Here is a 22029-nt window from a genome sequence, read left to right as displayed (position 1 = left end):
GTACAGACGTGATTGTGAACTTCTTTCAGAGAAGGCAGTTCCTCTGAAAGATTATCCGCCTTAGCGTTAGTGAAAGTATGTGCAAGTCTGTAAAGAAAGCCTGGCGTCTGTCACTGTCATCTGTCCCTGTGAATGCAGGGATCCAGCGAGCCCCTAGGTGTACTAGGCCTCCTGCTGAGACTATACTGAGGGTATGATGGTTTTGAACATTTCTCAGTGTTTGAGCCAGTCAGGAGAACATGCAAGTTGTGCCCTACTAAAGTGAAAACCTACTGGAGGTGCAGCAAATGCTTGGATGGTCAGTTGGTCCTTTGTCTTTCCTCGGAAAGAAACTGTTTTGTTTCATATCATACAAAATAACAATGCATCAATTTAAAAAATGTGTTTAAAAAAGTAAGAAAATAACTGTAATGAAAAAGATATCACAATGTTGGGGTACAATCTTGAGGTTTTTTTTATTCCTTCAATTATTTTTATTATTTTTTTTTAAACTATTCGGTAATGATTTCAATCTGCATTGACAACCAAAAGAACAGAAGAAACATAAGTTTATAGTTCTGTAACAGGATTTTCTGCAGAGAATGTTACATAAAAAAACAAACAAAAAGATATATTATATAAGATATGTATATTTGTTTTAATACAGTCCTTTGCATGAAACATTTTGGCAATGAAAATATTGTTTCATATTTTATTGCTATTTTACAAACTTGTGTAACTGAATAGTATTATGCCAGGTTCTTAACCCTTTTTGAGTAAGGGGACACATTTGGCACCTATTTAAAAAATGCATCGCTGCCAAAAATAATTCTACCTTGTTTAATAGTCCCATCTACTGTTGCCATACAGTACTGCGCAATGGCTGTGATTATACACCTCAAATCGGCCGAGTACCAGCTCCCCAGCAGTAACCATGGAAACTAATTTACAAGTCCAATTAAAAACTACTCTGGTTATGTCAGAATGAGTGGGAGGGGGTATCATAGTTTTCACATTTGAAGTAAAATGTATATGTGAAAAATAGCTGCATCATTTAACCAGTGGTTAAAATAATGTGCAAGATATATTCAATTGATTTAGTTCAGTGGTTTTCAAACTGGGGTACACGAGTTATTTGAGAGTTATGTGAGAGCGTTGAGCACACACATGGCTAGCTTACATATTTAAATAGCAAGGCGGTGGTGACTGTAGTCTGTGGGCTAAAAAAAACTCAAAGATTGTCACTGTATGATATTGCTTCTTTTAAAAATGTGTCGTATTTAGTAGGTACGTTTACTCTCTGCAGTTTAAATGTTCAGTGTTATAATCAGTTCAGTGTTTTATCTACCTTTACATTTTTAAATAACCGTATTATTGAGTTGAGCAGGCAGCTGGACCGCCCTGCTTAGACAGTGAAATCACTCACTTGTTCTGTGCTGGAGCTGGAGCGATACGACTGTTATCTTTACTTGCAATGCTTTCATGTGCTTTTTCGTTATTATTTAATTCCTGTCACGTGAGTGGATTACCTTACGCATCCACACCAGTAATTATTACTAAAAGCAAAAGCATGATATTATTATTATTACAAAAATGGAATCCCAATCCCTAACTCCTGGGATTGGGAAGTGTCCGGAATTGGATTCCCTACTCCAGACCTAGTGAGTGTGTTTACAGTATATCATACAGCGAGTGCCCATCAACAGGCTTTAATGGTCTTACAGCTGATTAACACAACAGACTACTGCACTAAACACATTAACATGTAAGCATTTTGCTAAAAGTAATTTTTGACTGCCTGATATAAATATCCCCTTTCTACTTTCAACAAATTAGCTCTTGGAAATATTAACTTCAAAACAATGTGCTTATTCTGGCTAGATTTGATACCGCATAAGACACACATGGCATTTTATGTGTTCAACGATCAAATTCGAGATTTTTAATTTGTTTGGAACCTTAGTTTTGTTTTTCAGAAGCATAACCTGTTTTTGGACATAGCATTTTTAGTCGGTGCATTTGCACCGTTGTTACATTTTATTTTGTTAGTTTTTAACAGCAGTTTTCCATTTACAGTACTTAGTCTAGAGTCATATGACAGAAAAACAATGTTGAGTATAGTTTTTACTGATATTAAGACAATAACATTCTGTGGTAGCAAAAAGCATGGTCACTATGAAACAAAGCCCTTAAGACTCAGAAAATCTGATTTAAGATACAATTTCAGGTAGAAGTCACTTTATAAAATCATCATACTTGGACTGAAAGCTGACTAATCATGACATAATTTCTTGCACAAATACCATTATAATTCGAACACCTCAGTATGAAGACATTTACTTTGATTAGCATAGTTATCTTTCCAGGGTGCATGTCATGATATATGCTATAGGCATTTTCAAGAGCAGCTCGGTATATTACACAAACACCATTATGTCCTCTAGCTTTTTGCGATTCAGATCAGGCACTGTGGCATTTTCTGATGGGTAACCAACAGGTAGCAGCAACAGCAGCTTTTCATTGGCAGGCCGGTGCAGCAAAACTCTCAGCTGAGGACCACAGTTCAAAGGTGTGGTGGTAACTGTGACCAGGCCAACGTTCTGAGGAAACACACACACACACACACACACACACACACACACACACACACACACACACACACACACACACACACACACACACACACACACACACACACACACACACACCACAGGTCAGAACGATCACTGTACTGGAGAACAGTCATATCTAGTGCAGGACTACCAAACAAGCCACTTCATTTAAGGGTCAATTTAAAATAAATCCATAAGCATGTCAATATTAACTAACCGTCATCTTATAAAGTATATAGAAGGTGACCTGTAATGTTTTGCCACACTATTGTTTTAGCATGTTGTTTTTATACAATCTAATATTGTTGTAACATAATTTATAAAACATTAACAGCATAATTAATGAGGTAATTTAGGAGATAACCCAGAAGTATTTTAATTTTAGAAATCAGGACAAAGATTAATACGCACAAATACAAAGTGATTATCAATACTGTTTTCCTGTCATGTATAAAGTAAACTGTTGCTTATTTATTTATTTATTTATTTATTGTCATGAGGGATTATTCTGACTTTAGTTGTTGGTTATTTGGTAACACAATAACAGCCCTTTATATATGATCATGGAAATCTCTCTCTTTCATAATGGTGACTTTTAATTAAAATTCGTGGCCTTAAAAAGGGAAAACAGAGAAACCCAGCTATAAAAACTTAATGGTTAACTATGTATACTTGGGGACAACTGTCTTCCTCACTAATATCTCTTCAAACACCATATGTGCCGTGTAGTTCTTGTAAATCTTACCATGTCTGAATTACCATCACTGGTTCTCAGTTTCCTAAGTGAAAGACACCTATATTATGCTAAACATGGTCTTGATTTCCTAAATTTATTGTACATTTTACAGTCCAGCACGCCTGAGAGAGGTCAAAGCAACGATTGGTTAGTTCCTACAGAAATGCAGAATTTTTTTTTTTTTTTTTTTTTTTTTTTTTAGATTTCCCTCTCCTTCTCAAACCAATTGTGGCTTTTCCTGTGGTTTCATACATACTGTATCTGTGTATTTGTGGAACATAACAGAATGTGCAACATTGTGAGCTGTATGGTGCTGATGTAGTATTAAATTATACCTGCAGTGCAGCAAGCAGGATCCCACAGGAGATGGAAACACTAATTTCATTGTAGTAATGGGTTTTCTTTTTCCCATCAGAGAGCTTTCCATAGACTTGCTTGAATATCAATATGAGATAAGGTGCAGTGTCCAAGTACTCTTTAACCCAGTTGGTCCTGCAAGAGATTATTATTATTATTATTATTATTATTATTATTATTATTATTATTATTATTATTATTATTATTATTAGTATTTTGTTAGTTAGTTAGTCAAAAAAAAACTAGCATGCTTGGTTTGTTGACATTGTTCAAATAAAAACTCCCTTTTTTACATTCTGCTTTTGTTATTTTGATTAGAATTACTTGCAGTAATGATACTGTATCATTACGATGGGTTCACAAAGTAATACATTTCTAAAGAATTGGGGAAAACAAGATGACTATTAATTGAAGTCTTTTATTTGGGGATAAAACTGAGATCTCTGTATGTTGCTTGATACTATGATTATACTGGCATGATCATAAAGTGTAGCGATACAGAAGTAAAAATGGTCATAAACAAATCTACATTGTGAAAATCCGGTAGAGAATAATTTGCTTGTTTCGCTGATATACTAAGCTGAGCATTTCGTCCAGTAACTTAATATGGGAAATCACTGATTTTAGCCACAACTTTTATCATTTTTGTTTTTTTTTATGTCTTCTTGCATTGACGTGGCATTTTTTAACTGATGAAGACTAATGTCAGCAGAAAACTCTTTTGAGACTGATTTAAAAAAAACAAAAAAAAAACACAATGATGTGGTATTGTACTATATTACAAAGTCATAAGGCCCATTTTTCATCTGTGATGGCTCCACTTAAAAAGACTGTGGCATTTATTCATATGCATATTGGACTAACAGTTCAAGCCTTTTATTCTCCAAATTGAAATGACGGACAATACCCTTAGCTGTGCTGTGTGGTGTTTTTAATTGGTCTGTTATAATATGTGTTTCTGGCTTTGAGACATTTCAAATGAAACCAAGGGAGGCTATTGTGAGCTGGCGTACTTTGGAAGCCCAGAAAATGTCAGGCTCAAGTCTGAATTACAGGCTTTTGCAACATTAAGAAAAAGTCCACCAGAGAGTACCCCTGCCACATCAGTGTTGGATCACATTGCCAAGGCAATACACTGTCCTGTACTTCATTTGGAGCCATAAACACAACACCTTTGTCTCCAGTGCTGCTAACAACATCTAAACTGAAAAGAATTTCAGAGCACGTCGCCCTGATGCAAATATTACTCAGCTGGGTTTATTCGGTGCATGTTGCCAGAACTTTAATACCCTGAAATATTCAGTAAAGGACTTGAAATATAAGATCTTCTTAAGCCTGATATAGCATTCTGTAGTTTACATTTATATGCCTTGGTAACCAGACACTGGTTTACATTCAGTAAAGGTAAGGCAAATAATCTTTTTCTCAAAAGCCTATCACTCTGTAATATAAACAGTCATGTTCCTTCTACCACCTGCAGCAGTAGGAGGTTACAGTATTAATGTCATCACCAAGCGCTGCAAGCTATGTAGCAACAAAATGTAAACAAGGACAAAATGGAATCTGTTTTTGTTTTACTGCAATAATGTACAGAAACATGATCTTATAATGTAGAAACATTCTTGAATATGATTATGGGGTTGCAGGACAGGCATTCAAAATGAACATCTTTTACATTTGCATTGATCACTAGTGTGCCAGAATCTTTGTATTCTGGGTTACTTACTGCAACAATTGTGCTTTGTCTGGTTCTGTGACTTATGCATATACTCAGATGTACACAATTTAACATGAAGGTTTAATCACTTTTATTTCATATTGGAATACCCAAGGCACTTATTACATAGTAGTTATAACTAGAGGACCTGTTGAGTGTACTTGCTAGTATTATAAATAAATCTCCTCTACATCTTTGATTTTATCCACTCAGAAGACTGTTGACTACTCGTGCATTCAATTCACCTTGTAGTTATTGATGAAATACTTTATAATGATAGTTCAGAAACATTCTACAATACATGGTCATTCATGGATGAGAAATTATATTTTACTCATTACCATTAAAATACTACTCTACATGGAAGACATTGAGAAAAAACATTTGTCATTTATGTTTCTTATAGTATTTGTTAATGACAACTGAGTACCATTTAAGTTTCATTCTTCATCTAAAATTGAACTTTCAAGGTTCCATTTAAATAACATTATGCAGATACAGCCCAGGTCATAATAAACTCTCTTGTTTATGCTCCCCATGCTTCTTAAATTCGTCTCACCTTAGCCTTTTCAGATCATTGACCCACTTCTCCCCCATTCTCTGTCTGTAGTTGATTTCTTCCTCCTCCTCGATGATCTCCCGGATCTTGTGCTTCATGTCTGGGTCTGCCACCACCACATATGTCCATGGCTCAGTGTGAGCACCGCTGGGAGAGGTGCCTCAAAACATGCACAATTCATGATTACTCATTCAAGTATTGACTCTTTATGTTATATCTATTGCGTGTTCAAGTCAAACACGAGACATCTATGTTATATTTCGTACTTGTTTAATATTCTATTATGTGTGCTTCTAAAAAGACTACTTTTTATTTATTATTAATTTCTTAGCAGATGCCCTTATCCAGGGTGATTTACAATTGTTACAAGATATCACATTATTTTTACATATAATTACCCATTTATACAGTTGGGCTTTTACTGGCGCAAAGTAAAGTACCTTGCTCAAGGGTACAGCAGCAGTGTCCCCCACCAGGGATTGAACCAACAACCCTCCGGTCAAGAGTACAGAGTCCTAACCACTACTCTACACTGCTGCCCACTGCTACTTCAAGCTACATTCTAGGTACAGAAATTACAGCTTCACATTCAGGCATTATTCAAACTGCCAAGAGTGTTCAGAAGCAGGTTCAAAAGGGCATTTTTTGCTGGAAGTGTTAATAAGCATGGTGAATAATGATCAAAGCAGAAACAACTAATGACATAAAATATGCATACTATTAATATTAGGATATTAAAGAATAGTAAGAAGAGTAAGAAATGTAATATTACAGGCATGAAAATGTAGACGGTACAAAGTACAGTATATCTTTAATGTGTTCATTCCAACATTGAAAAATAGGTTGATGGTAATGCACCTGCAGTTCTGATGACATTGTCAATAACCTCCCTTGGCACTGGCTTTGGGCTAATGAATCTGACACTTCTCCTCTTGTTCAGCAGCTCGAAAAACTGCTGAGATCTGCGCAGCATTTCACCTTCGGAGAGCTGCGGAGGGGAGAAAGGGATTTGAGGCACGTCGACTTCCCTGTGTGTCCAGTCATCATTATCTGTACAAAACACAGGTAGCAATAAATTAGTTCTAAGTGCAAGCTGATTAATCATCTTGGCAAGAGGGCCTGAATGATAAGACATATCATTTTCTAAAGCTTCTGGGTTACCGTTATATCATTTAGCAATGCAGATTTACGCTAGGTTCCTTTTTAAGTTAGCAGACGGAGCACGCTAGTAGAAACCATCTATTGATCTAGTTAAGCGGGCATGGTCTAAACAGCAATAACACCCGAGACCCCCCCAGCGTCTCTTCTGGGGTGTTTTAGCCCCCCTAGCCCCCCCCCGTATTTCGAATCCTGATATAGAGTACTAAAAAAAATTATTTGATGAAGGATGCAATTTTATACACAGTCTCTCAATTTCTCTAGCAAGGTATCTCTAATTTATATTCTGAACAACAACAAAAAACAACACTTTGGTAAGTTTGAGAACTTGGACCACATGTTTTAGTGTGCTGAATCATACTGACAGCATTTTAGGAATCAGTTGGAGTTCCACAAAATACTACTGCAATATTTACAGGGTTTCAAACGGGTAAAGCTATTGGTTTATTGGCACACATCCATGTTTGAATAGAAAATTATACTGTAGAGTGCTGTTCCAGTCACAAGCATTCGTGCACGAGTTGTATTGTAAGTGGATAACGGTTATAGTATAAGTGAATACCAAGCATTCAAGATAGTGAAAGTGTATTTGTTTATGCACTTTCTTGAAACTGTATTTATAATATGACATGAGAGAAATTTATATTAGTCATGTACAGTAATAGAATATGGTTATGTTAAACAGGAAATGTATTAAAAAATGTATGTATGCTAGCCTGCGGTTTACATTCTGGCAATGGATACAATTAAATAATTAAATGCCAGGCTTTCTAACAAGCAGTGCAAAAAATAATGGCAAACACTTACTTTAATCCAAACCATTTAATTACATCTTTATTTTCAGACAAGCACTTACCTGAAGAAAATTGGAGCAGTAAATCCACTCAAGTGTATTATCACATGAGAAATCAATAGCTTCTTTTTTGCATTTCTTTTGCTAAACTAACAAGTCATGCTTTACTGCTGGCAAGTCATTTTGACTCCACTTGATTCCAGTTGGGTAATGAACCAAAGTGAAAAAGCAATTTGCACTAAACAAACCTGCTGTAAAGAGCTGCTATATTCAGAATGCACAGGCACAGTACATTTTAGGGGCCTATTTTAAAGACCTCATTAATCACTGCCGCTCTCTACATTATTCCTGCTGGTGATTTTATTATTAACATTGTTACTAGTTCATGCAATCCAAATCCAGCCAAATGTGGTCCTTGAAAAATCACAAATATATATTTCAGGGAAACTGAAATGATTTAACTTTGAAACCTAGACATAAACTACCAAAATGTTAATTTGCAGGCTCTTGTGTGTTCTTCTGTTTCTTACTATGTGTTTAGTTTCTCACTAAGCTTGTTCTCTTTCATAAACTGTCTTAAGAAATGTGTAAAACAATACCTTCTTCTTCTAGATTGAGTTCTGTGTTGTCTTGGAGATCTTCATCTACCCAGGGCCGAGATTCAGATGTGGATGTTGTCTGTGCCTTAGGCTTTTTGCTTTTCTTCTTAAATCCTTTCAGCACAGCCACAATTACAATGCATAAAATAGCAATAAACACAGGAGTTAAAGAAGAGAAGAGAGCCATGATCCTAGGTCCTGCTGAAGTTCCAGGAATGTGTGTTGCCAGCAGCAACTCCTGGCAGTATTATTCTCAGCAAACAGTCGGCTGTCCTTGAACATGAGGTTACATAAGGGTGGACTTTCAACTAACAAAGAAAAACTAACCATTTATAACTTTAAAAAACTGAATCTTACACATTCACATTTTCATAATCATATTTTTTATTGTACTGAACACCTATAAAAATGTTCAACATGACTTTAAGAAGGTAACAACCTTCCTGCATATGCAAAAACTGTATTTAAAACTATTGAACATTACACCTACTGTACAAATAAAGTTTCAGATATCTGTTATCTCCACATGGTATGTAAGTACATAACACTTACTGGTAACGTGTTAGTTACAGGCTGTTAAACTTCATTCATAGAACTGTTATTTTTTAATTGTTTCATCAGCATTGTTGAAAAGAACACGGTACTGCAAAGGACAAGCCATTGAATAAGATACTAAATAAAGCCATGCCTAAAATAGAGTTAGAAGAATGCTGTGTTACACAAATCCGAGCTCCTGCATTAATTCTGTGTGTAGGAAATGATTTTGAACCTCTCTATTACTTATTCTGCATACGGACTGTACGGTACGGACTGTACTGTATTTTAATGCAGTGGCTTGAGGCAAATAATAAAAAATTTCGATTTTCTTTTTTTCTGTTTTTAAACAGCTTGCTTGGGAATTGAACTGACTTAACATGCAATGAAAGTCTCATTGTACATCCAGTCCTTGGCAAGTATGTGTTTATTCTATGGAAAATGGTTTAGCTATGGTTGTGAATTGCTTGGACCTTCAGAGGGCAGCACTGTAAAGCTTACGACTGTGTTCCACTTGTCATACTTATTTCATATCAGGCAACCCAGTCATACAACATTTTATATTTGATGTTCTTCATACAAATATAGTAAATACAGTCAACCTCGGTTAACTCGACATCCCACAGGGATTTTAGTGTTGACTTATCAAAGGTGTTGAGTTAACCATGGGTGCACATGAGTCATGGCATTAACATGCTGTGAATGGAGGTGAATGGTGTGGTGCAGCACCAATTCAATGTCCAGACAGTACTTGTGGTTTATAAACTTGTGGTTTTCCTTGCTGAAATCTGGTGTAATTAGGGCCGGGGCTTGGCATAGTTTCCTCTTAATCATGTGAAAGGCCTCCTGACACTCCCCTGTCTACTTTACTAAATTTGGTGTGTTCTTCTTGGTGAGGACAACCAGAGGGTTAACTATGGTGGAGTACTTGTGGATAAAACGGTGATAATAGCCGGCTAACCCCAGTAGTGACCTCAACTGAAACTTCGTCTTCGGGATCGCTGCTGTCACCAAAGCCTTGACTTTAGAGGCGACCTGCTTTACCTGGCCATTACCCATTAAGCAGCCAATATATTGGGTCTCTCGTTTACCAAATGCGCATTTCCCCAGATTAGCCGTCAGTCCAGCTTCCTGCAGAAACTATAGGACGGCTGAAAGTTTAATACTATGTTCTCTCCAGATAAAGCTAAAAACCACCACATCATCAACATACACAGCGGCATACCTCTGATGGGGGTAAAGGACCTGGTCCATCAGTATCTGAAAGGTTGCTGGGGATCCATGCAGCCCGAAGGGCATGGTCCGGAAATGGAACAGACTATCTGGAGTAGAGAAAGCAGTTTCCTCTCACAAACTCTGAGTCAATGGGATCTACCAGTATCCCTTTGTCAGATCCAAGGTTGAGATAAACCGCGCCTTTCCTACTCTGTCAAGGTGCTCGTCCACCCGAGGCATAGGATATGCATTGAAGTTGGAGTTGGCATTAACCTTACGGAAATCCACAGAAACGAGTGGAGCCGTCCTTCTTAGGTACCATCACTATAGAACTGCACCAGTCGCTCCGGGAAGGCTCATTAACTCCAAGCTCGAGCATAGCCCTCACTTCCTTGCGAACCAGCTCCCAGCGACTTTCTGGGATCCGGTACAGTCTCTCTCTGACCTTGACACCTGACGAAGAAATAATAGCATGTTTAATAACATTTGTTCTACCAGGCATGTTAGAAAAAACATCACCAAACCCTTTCACCATCTGTTGCAACACATGTTTCTGATCAGGACGCAAATACTCCCCCATCGGAATGCTAACTGTACTAAGTGGGTCAACATCGGGACCAAAATCCTCTTCTATACTGTCACTGGCTATGAACGGGCCTACTTCCAGGATTTTATTAGGTTTAATATGGTATGGTAAATTTGAAGTCTATTTCGGTGGTCAGGCTGCCTAATCTCATAGTTAACTTTACCAATTGCCTGTATCACCTCATATCGTCCCTGCCACTTAGCATACAGCTTAGTTTCTGACGTGGGAAGTAGCAACAGTGCTTTGCCTCCAGGTTGAAAGTTCAGAATTCTTGTTCGTTTGTTGCTCTCGGTGATGCTGAGCCAGTTTTCGATTTTTTTGTGCCAAACGATCGACCACTTCCAGGTGCTCCCTCAAAAGTATTACATATTTGACTATGTTTTCAGATTTATGTGGTTGCTCCACCCACCCCTCTCTTACAAGATCAAGGATACCTCGGGGTTGTCTCCCATACAGCAGCTCAAATGGGGATAACCCAGGTGAACTCTGTGGCGCCTCTCTCACTGCAAACATGAGGAATGGAAGCAGTTTAGCCCAATGTTTTTGCTTTTGATTGACAAACCACCTCAGCATCTGTTTCAGGGTCTGATTAAAGCACTCAACCAGGCCATCCATTTGCGGGTCGTAAACAGAGGTCCTTATGGGCTGGATTTTTAACAATTTATACACTTCCTTTAAATAATCGGACATAAAGTTGGTTCCTTGATGAGTTAGATCCCTTTGAGAATCCTTACTCTCGACATGATCTTAACTAGCTCTGTTGCAACTGCTGCAGCACTAGTGGACCGCAAAGGTACTGCCTCTGGATATCCAGTTGCATAGTCCACCACTACTAAAATGTGTGTATATCCAGAGTCAGACTGGCTCAATGGGCCCACTATATACATAGCAAAACACTATATCCATTGTGTTCAAAAGTGGTTCCAATTTGGGGCAATGAGACCAGAGGGTCCAGGCGAATCCGCCCCGGTGCTACCTGCTGACATTCGGGACATCCCGCTACATACCTCGGCACTGCAGTATAAATTTCCAGCCAATAAAAACGAGCCAATGTCTTTTCACTACCTAAATGGCCAACCGCATGATCTCAGCTTGAAAAGGCTTTGGAACGAGTAATTGTGTTACAAGCTGTTCCATGCCCGAGGCTTGAACTACCCTATACAGTAGATGCCTAGAAATAATGAAGTACAGAGGTAACTGGTTGACATGTAGAAAACAGAAAGTACCGATTAGAAGGAAAACCTCAAAATGGAGCGAGGTGACCAATGGAGTCCTCTGCTCTTCCTAATCTACATTAATGACTTAGATTCTGGTATAGTAAGCAAACTTGTTAAATTTGCAGACGACACAAAAATACGAGGAGCAGCAAACACCGCTGCAGCAGCAAAGGTCATTCAAAATGATGTAGACAGCATTCAGACCTTGGCAGACACATGGCAAATGACATTTAATATAGAAAAGTGTAAGGTACTGCACTCAGGCAATACAAATGTCCATTATAAATACCATATGGGAGCTACTGAAATTGAAGAAGGAATCTATGAAAAAGATCTAGCAGTTTATGTTGCCTCAGAAATGTCTTCATCTAGACAATGTGGGGAAGCTATACAAAAGGCCAACAAAATGCTCGGATATATAGTAAAAAGTGTTGAATTTAAATCAAGGGAAGTAATGTTAAAACTTTACAATGCATTAGTAAGACCTCATCTAGAATAGTGTGTTCAGTTCTGGTCAACTCAAAAAAATGATATTGCTGCTCTAGAAAGAGTGCAAAGAAGAGTGACCAGAATTATTCTTGTTTAAAAGGCATGTCATATGCAGACAGGCTCAAATAATTGAATCTATTTAGTCTTGAACAAAGAAGACTACATGGCGATTTGATTCAAACATTCAAAATTCTAAAAGGTATTGACAATTTCGACCCAGTGGACTTTTTCAACCTGAAAAAATAAACAAGGACCAGGGGTCTCAAATGGAGATTAGATAAAGGGGCATTCAAAACAGAAAATAGGAGGCCCTTTTTACACAGAGAATTGTGGGAGTCTGGAACTAACTCCCCAGTAATGTTATTGAAGCTGACACCCTGGGATCCTTCAAGAAGGTGTTTGATGAAATTCTGGTATCAATAAGCTACTAACAACCAAACAAGCAAATTGGACGAATGGTCTCCTCTCGTTTGTAACCTTTCTTATGTTCTTATGTCCTTCCCCTCGATAGATCAAACCTGTACCCTGAGATTCACCAGGGTGGGGTCATTTTTCTGTTCCCACTCCAGGTCAATCTCCCGGTCCCAGAGCTTCGATATATCGAGTGGTGCTATGTTAGCTCATGCACTGGGGGCTCAGTAACTGCCCCTCCCCTGGTCACACTGAATACCAACCCCTTTTCCCCGGCATTTGACATTTTTGGAAGATTCTCCTACCAGACCGCAACCTTGTATCATTGACATTCTATCCCACTTATCCGGCCTTCACTCTTTTGTTTTTTTGGGCAGAAGCCAGATAGGAATAAATTGGCTTGCAGTGGGAAAATTTAACCAATTGTTTTCTCCACTGCCCCCACGTTCTTGACCCCCCTCTTTAGTAATGACACTAAAATGAGTTCAGTCTCAACCCAACACAACGGAATACGGCAGCTTTTTGACGACAGCCATGCCTATGTGGCATGTCTGACTCCCCACGCCTGACTCCCCACTGTCAAATATATTTTGCCTTGGTGTCCCCATGGATACAGGAGATAGCCACAGTTTCATGGGCCTCCCAAGACCTACCCCCAACAAAGCATTCTCAATTAAAGTCAGGCTGCACCCTGAGTCCACTAACGTGTAGGTGCTCATATTACCAAACCATACATAAATAATACAAGGTTCCCCCCAACTTTTACCCTCGCATTTACCTGCTTCTGGCGTCCATTCCACGGCGGCCAGATAGTTCCGCGAAATGTGACCGACCCCCTGGCAGACCGGAGGGAGGGACGCCCACGGAGCCTGTGTCCTACAGCCTGCTTGGCCGCAGCTGGGGGTCCCTTGGGTCTCATCGGGGTCCTGGTCCTGAGGTGATGGGTGCTCTGAGGTCTGGCATGAAGGTGGCCCTTGGTGTGGGAGAGGATCGTCTGGCTGGTGGAGAAAGAAGCTGGGGTAGAATGGCAGGCAAGGGGGCTTTGCATGCCAGCCTGGAGTCCTCGAACGCCTCGGCCAGCACGCCTCCAGCATGGTGGGCTGGTGGTGGCTGACTAAGTCTTGTGTCTCCGGCCCCAACAAGTAGCTGAATTGTTCAATCGTATACAGTTCCACCACTTGCTGGACTGTGTAGGTGTCGAGGCAGAGCCACCGGGTCGCTTGGTCCGCCAAATGTTGCGCCACCACGTGGGGTCTGACTCCTGGGGGTCGCCGATATACCTGGAACACAACCTGCCACTGGGTCCGCGTCCAGGTTCTGGCCACCTGTTCAAGCTACTGGCAAAACACTCACACGAGACTGAGGGAAGCCTGCTTGTCGGAATGAACTAACAGTCCTCGTAAGGATGATACAAAAGCTGTCACCAAAACGACATCAACATGCTGTGGTAGATTGCAAGCAGTCACAACCAAAGCAACCTCTTGGTCCTGTGCAGCACTGCTAAACCCAGCAGCTGCTCTCACTACACGTGTGCCGCAGCACGCATTGCAGAGAATATTTCTCTCATACAAAGTACAGTAATAACAATTACTTTAATTTTACAAACCGTCTCGTAATTTTGGTCGAAGCCAAAACGAGAATAAAATAACTCCAGCCGGAGGTATTGCAGCCTGGGGGGAGAGCACAAAGTCAGTCGACTTACGTTGGGAAGGGTCGACTCAAGCCTCCAGCTTCATGTGAGGCACAAGGCCGCAATGGAACATAACAAACAAGAGGTGGTAGTGAACAAATACATGTAATTAGTGAAACTAATACAACGATTATTTTAATATCACATATATTTTGTGTAAAAACACAATATATGTTTAATCTTTTGCGGTCCTGTGTCGGACCAGGTACGACATGGCAATTTTCCCTTTCCGGTCCATCGCCAAATAGAGAGTCTTTAGTCTTTTTTTCTCCGGAAAAAGCCGAGAAAACCATTCAATGGCCGAGAGAAGCAGAAAAAAAAAACACACACCACAGAGATAACACGGCCATAAACAAACAAGATAGCTGCTTCCGCATCCAGCGCTCAAAGAATATCACTGACATTTGCAGAGCTTTTTGAGATGTTATAGTAATAAAATAATGACTTGGATCGCATTATTGAGGAGTTTGGTGATAAAACGAGTGATCAGGAAATGATTTATCAGTATGCACGACTATGAAGAGGTATGTGAAAAATACAGCGAACAAGGGGTGGAGCGGGGCAGGAGATGCAGTACTGAGTGTCCTGTTGATATGCAGTGCCTTTTAAACCTGTTTTACTGTAAAAAAAAAATACTTTTAAACAGCGCGTCTATAATAAACTACGAGTGTGAAAATAAATTGGACCTGACGCACCTGAGACGCGCTAAATAAATGGACTGCAAAGGGTTAAATCTATAGCAGAAAAAATAACAAGTACTAGGCCCTCTTGTCAGGTCAGTTATTGAAAGAAACAATGGCTCTGAGGTCTGTGAGTGCTGTCATTTTGTGCCCTCGGGGGCGGGCCATGACTGCATCACAGGCTCTGCAAGCAGCTTTGGTATACTTTATTCAGGTTTCCGGTCTCTAGGAGGCAAATACCCATTCAGTAATGGTTACATTTTGTAATTGAAAGGGAAGCATGAATACAGATGAGCCCAGATCTTTTGCATAGTGATTAAGATGCTTACTAGTGGTGTGCAGGGTTGCCAGTTCGTACCCAGCTTCTGCCCTATTATGTGTAAGAATCAGCTTATAAAGCTCCTCCTTTTACTTTTCAAATTAGTAGACTGGGACATCTCTTCTACGCAGAGTGAAAGCTTGAGGGACTAAATTCACTGTCAGCACCATATTTTTCTTCATGTTTACAGCCTAAAGGATAGTTTTATTATTTTGGTCATGCAAAGAAAAATCTTGTTTTGCTATGTTCTCATTTGTAATTATGCCTTCTACATTTTCTAAATGCTTAAAACCTGACATTATTTGCTTTTAGTGTCTTGCCAAAAGTATATATTTCATGCCTCTCTTAACATTTTAATGAAGCCTCAAACTACTCATTAGAATACATTCCAGCACACTCATTATTTATGACACGTCATATAAAGTATTTATAGTTCTGCATGCAATTTTTTGATAATCTCATCATTGTGATACTGTAAGTACTGTAAAATCATGTACAATGAAACACTGTTGTAATGCAGACAAATGAAAAGAAATATATCCGTTGACATCATTCCTGTTTTTTCCACTGTTTGCTGTTTTTGAAGTCACTTTTACTGTTAACTTAAATTACCCCAGCAACGTGGCAGATATTACCTTCTTATTACTCTGATAGATGTCAGGCATTTTTATTATAAACCAGTTAAGTGTTAGCAATCAGGCATTAGGCTACCAGTGCTAAGATAATAATGGTTACTCTGCTCATCACCAAAGGGCAGTTTTCAATGGATGTGCCTCACCTTAGAAACAGGTGTCTAGAAAAGCTATATTTTCTCCCATGCTGGTCAGTGCCTTTTAATGGTGCCCTTTTCGCAATTTGTAACTATATTTTCAGAGAACTTAAGTAGATACATAAATGAAATATAAACTTATTATGGTTCTATCTCTATTGGATTAAATACTAGATGTCTCACAGACAAGTTTGAGCAAATATATATATATATATATATATATATATATATATATATATATATATATATATATATATATATAAACACACACACACACACATTGGGTTCGTGGATAGTGAGTTTAAAATTAACTTCAAATTAAAATGAAGGAGTTTCTTTAAAAAAAAAAATCTCTGCAAAAAATGGCTATCAGGCTAGTTGCTGTTGTTGGGTAATGAGAAAGACAAAACATACTTTTGTTGTAGATCTTTTGTTTCACTTGCAGGAGGTTGCAACCATTAATGTCAGTGCATCACAACGCTCTGTCCATAAAAATGCTAAGCACTTATCATAATTATAGCACCCACAGGAGTGCATGATACACTTGGGCTCATAGTAGCAGACACCTCTGTGCTTCTAAGGACCACAAAGACCTCAAAATCAAGGACATGACTGTGTTGTGCAGTACAGAACCCAGCACACTTTCCTATGTTTAAAAACCTGTAATAAAAACCCAATGAAGATTCATTTTTTCAACTGAAAATGCTGTATTCATATTACAATTATTGCATCAATTGCATTGAAAGCCAGTCCTGAAGTAGCAAGATGTCATTATAAGCACGACCCTTGAAGAAGATGGATTATTACATCTGCAGCCCTGAAGCTCTCATACTTCATAGGAGAAGTGATACACATGGAATGGCCAATTATTTTTAGGCTCAGCTCACCGCTACCACCCCTGCGCTGACTCGGGAGCGGCGAAAAAGAACACACGCTGTCCTCTGAAGCGTGTGCCATCAGCTGATCGCTTATTTTTCACACTGCAGGCCCAGCATGCAGCCACCTCAGAGCCACAGCGCCGGAGGACAACGCAGCTCTGGGCAGCTTACAGGCAAGCCCACAGGCGCCTGGCCAGACTACAGGGGCCGCTGGTGTGTGGTGAGCCGAGGACACCCTGGCCAACCTAAGTCCCCCCCCCCCCCGGGCGGCACTCGGCCAATTGAGCGCCACCCCCTGGGAACTCCTGTCCACGGTCGGCAGTGGAATAGCCTGGACTCGAACCGGCGACGTCCAGGCTATAGGGCGCATCCTGCACTCCACGCGGCACGCCTTTACCGGATGTGCCACTCTGGACCCCCTAAGTTTTAACATTTTATGCTGAATCAGGCATGGTAGAAATAATAATGTAGGAAAAAACTAAATTAATTTAAAATTCAGTGGGTAGGTTGAAACCCTTGAATGTGTCTTCCTTTCATTTACCTAGTAAGAGTAGTAAAGTTAACTGTTTCTAATAATCCCCAGGCACCAATAGCTTATACAGTAGGTGGAGAATGCAGTAATGTAGCCATTTGGACCTTTTTACATTTTGAATTGAATGCTCATAAAAGGCGACAGACAGGTGGTACTTAAATTAATTAAGGTACAGTAGTTGTTACTTGTTTTGTAATATGAATACTTTTATATTACTTGAACAAAAAATGAGGAAATGGCTTTTTCTGTAAAGACCTTGATCAATCTGTCTTAAAATATAATTGAGTCATATATAATTCACTAAACACCAAAAAAAAAAAAAAACTGGAAAGAAAAGACAACATCCGAGACTCCCAATAAAATCCTGTGTTATATGTCCAATATGACATTTTTGAGTGTCAATGGATCCCTCAGAAACCAGAGCTTATCACAAAGTAAGCAAGTGAGCAAAACTGTGATAGCCCTCCAAAGCACTTGAAATAAAAGGAAATGCCAGCCAGATATTTCTAGCTGCTTAAAATAATGATGTATTGCACACTAATATTTGTAACTGAAAAAATGAACTATATTAAATTGTCTTAGCTAGGATGTGTACTGTAGTGCTGTAGTATAGGATATTTAAAGAACCGACTTTTCAGTATTTTGGTAATTTCAATGAACTGTCTTTTACAGTTGATGGTTTTAAAAATGCACTTGATTCAAGGTACACTACCTATGAAACATTTTGAGGCCTGAAAAGAAGTGTTAAATGTGTCCAGTTAATCAAATAATTAGACCAATTAAGTAATTGAGCGCTTGGGTGGAACGAAAGCCAGAAGGCACTGCGGCCCTCCAGGACACCCCTGGTAGATGGACAAGCTAACGGAGCAGTGCAAACCAGCAGAACAGTCTGCATTATCAAGAATGCTGGGTCTATCAGACAAAAAGAAACCTAGTAAATTAGGCTTTTCCCATAGGCTGCAGCAATGCCATTACATCCTTGACATGTTTTTTTTTTTTTTTTAATGTGCTGTCTTCTTGTGTTTGTAGTGATGTAAACACTAATATGATTGAGTGGGTATGGATGCTGCCTAATTTACAGACTTGGAAGCTCATGTAAAGCATGAGTCAGAGGACTGAATAGGTCACTAATTCCAATGCATTGGGTGTCAGTAGAGGTTTATTGCTCATTGGATCTGTAGAGCAATGTTTGGGTTAAATAACAGAGGGTAATATGATGGGAAGCAAACGTTAAGTATACTATACAGTGGCAAATCTGTTATATCTTGAAAGTCCTTAAATTGTAGTGGAATGAAATAAGCAAGTTAATCAACTGAAAGGAATAGAACAAAAATCTAATTGTATCCCGAATCTTTGAGACACTTCAATTAATCTAAATAGAAAAGCTCTGCATTAAGTCTACGCAGTTGGAACCACAGATGGTTTGATAACTCTACCTCTGAATGAAGTGCATCATTCTAATCAAGGAAAGTAAACCACCCAAGGTGAGAATATTGAATTCTGCTTCTATCATGCATTATTTATTGCATGGGCATTGATTTAAAAAAAATACAAAGTGCACTGATTTATCTCTACTGTCTTTCCCTAGATTCCATAGCAAATTGGAACACACATGTAAATGTATGATGTGAAGGTGTTTCAACAAAGCTGACATTTTTTTCTCCTCATAGCTACTGAGTCATATATATATACACACATATATATATATATATATATATATATATATATATATATATATATATATATTGGTTTATTTGAGTAAAGACTGGGATTTTCAGTGACTTTCATTTTTGCTGATGTTACCTGACCTGCAACACTAGGCTTATATTTTATACAGCGTGCTTTTTACATATACTATAAGTGTATGTTCAACTGTAAATTTGGATTTCTTTTTGATTTTGTGTTTTATTCTGTTGTCAAGTACTTTGGGATACCTGTGGCATGAAAGGTGCTATGTAAATTGAATTTCATTGATTGATTGATCGATTATTTGTTGACAATACAGAACCCTTCAGTTAATAAGCTTGCTGTCTTTTGTATTTGCAATGATTGACAAGTAAACTGATTAGAGAGGCATTTTATATTAGTATAAACATAGGGACACATGGAATTGCAATAGGAATGTGTCATAAAAATTATTTCAGGTCTAAAATTCTACTTGTCTGTACATATCTAGGGCAAATGTGATCTGACATCCAATGTTTCCATAGTAACATTCTAAATTTCATTCTGTTCTCCGAGTGCTCCAAAAATAAATAATCTACAGACAATTGATGTTTAAGGGGTTTCTATGATTCATGTACTCTAATCAAAAACAGAAACCTCTCTTCTTAAAAGAGGCTTACCTCTGTGCATTAAACATTTTTCTTCAGCTGTCCAATTTATATGATTCGTCAATGTAGCCAATCGCCTCTTTTCAACCGGCAAACATAAGCAATGGTTGTTGCCAGGGTGCTGAATTGCCTCCTGGCCTCTCCTGCCTCATCAGTAAGGGTTGCTGTGGCGATGTGAAGTAAACCATCTCCAGACGGTCTTCCCCCTTTTTTTTAACCTTGTGAGAGAGCAATGGCCAATTCCCTATTGGTCCTCAGCCAGGATCAGCAACGTGACATTACCTGGATTTGAACTTGCAAGCTCTCTATTCAGGAGTGCCTTACGAGGTGAGCCACCGGGGACAACATAGGCTTTTTATTTTATTAAATTGTGTGTAGGGAGATTAAAGGAAAAAATGTAATTATTGGGAGCTATTGAATTTCAGTTACATTATACATGGTTCAATTTGGATCACCCTAAACATGAATTGTTCTGCCAAAATATATCATATGGATGTTAACAACTAAGATGTGGACAGGATACTCTGATATAAGCCAGGAAAAAAGAAGGCCCAAGTGTCTCAAAATCTGTTGGAAGAACATCATTTCAATTTAATTGAAATATGCATTTGGTTATACTGAAGCACCCTCTCTGCATGTCCTTGGTTACACCAGTTTATGTAGCATTGTAGGTCTTGAGAGTATAAAATCTGTTTAAATATTGGTATTGGAGGGACAAAAAGGTAAATGTGTTGTTTCAAATTGAACGGATAGGTACAGCAATTCATCTAAAGTTTACACTTTGAAAAAATTAGCCCGACATTTGCGATTCTGGTCACATCCTCAATCAATATTGAAGTGAAAAGTAACATTTTATCTAAAAGCATTACTCATTTTGTAACTGTATTTGCAGCCTTTCAAGGACCTGAACATTTTCTCTTTGAGTTTTGCAGACTTATTCGTTTCTATCAATTTCACACAAATGTATCTTTTAGAAGACACTGCTTAGCAACACTCCGGGTTCTTTCAATATTAACCTTGCTGTTTATTGTAAAACTGATCCTGTACGTACCTGTAACTTTGGAATGAAACGAGACACAATAAAAATGGAAAACAAGGATAAATCACGGACCTTAAGCAATCAGGCAGACATGATTTACTAGTTAGGTTTATCTCAGGAAACCCTTTTATTTCCCCAATAGCAATTCCCTTTCTGAGCTGTGTAGGCAGGTTCATAGCCGGTTGACAAAAACAATTTAATGCATTCAACTCAGGTTCCTGGTTTGCACATGGTCAGTTTTTGAACATGGCTCAGAGTTACCATTGCAAGTTTGTTTATTCTCGATAAGAAATATTTTTTATGACCACTTTAAAACTATTTTATACCCAAGATACACATTTCTACTCATGTATTTTGAGAGTTATCTCACAAATCTGAATAATAAAGTGTGTCATTGTAGACTGCAATATTGGAAATAAGATTCCTGTTGTAAAGCAGCTTGACCAATTGTAGATTTTACAAGCAACTTAACCAGACAAACCCTAATTTGGTATGACTAAGCTTATTGTAAAACCAGAATGGCATCTCTGAGCTATATACAATATAGTACCTCTTCATATTCTTGTCTGTAAATAATTAGTATAGTCCTCTCCTTTAGAGGGTGAAAATGATCACCTCATTGTTTCCACACCACATTTTATTTTAATTTCTCTTATTTATCATGTCTGAACCCATTTATATAGTATTTTTCTTAGTAGCTAAACGATAAGATGAAATCCAGTTTGTAATACATGATCTTCACTACATCACTTCCATTTTGAGTCCAGCTGCCTTTTTGGATTTAAAATCCGATTTTGTTAGTGCTTGGATGCATGACCTTGAAATCA

The 22029-nt window shown here is 38.5% G+C and overlaps 1 protein-coding gene across 1 annotated transcript; it reads right to left on the bottom strand.

The window, feature by feature from the left end:
- Positions 1-430: 430 nt before the first annotated feature.
- iyd (iodotyrosine deiodinase) lies at positions 431-8754 on the bottom strand. The gene is made up of 5 exons (XM_034017306.3): positions 8511-8754; positions 6819-7010; positions 5961-6120; positions 3663-3819; positions 431-2579 (listed from the first exon to the last, which is right to left on the bottom strand). The coding sequence occupies exons 1-5, from the start codon at positions 8695-8697 to the stop codon at positions 2397-2399; spliced, it is 879 nt and encodes a 292-aa protein (XP_033873197.1). The 5' UTR covers positions 8698-8754; the 3' UTR covers positions 431-2396.
- Between the last annotated feature and the right edge of the window lie 13275 nt (positions 8755-22029).

This window comes from Acipenser ruthenus, chromosome 6 (assembly GCF_902713425.1).
Source record: "Acipenser ruthenus chromosome 6, fAciRut3.2 maternal haplotype, whole genome shotgun sequence".
Lineage (NCBI taxonomy): Eukaryota > Metazoa > Chordata > Actinopteri > Acipenseriformes > Acipenseridae > Acipenser > Acipenser ruthenus.
This window is presented reverse-complemented; position numbering and strand designations above follow the sequence as displayed.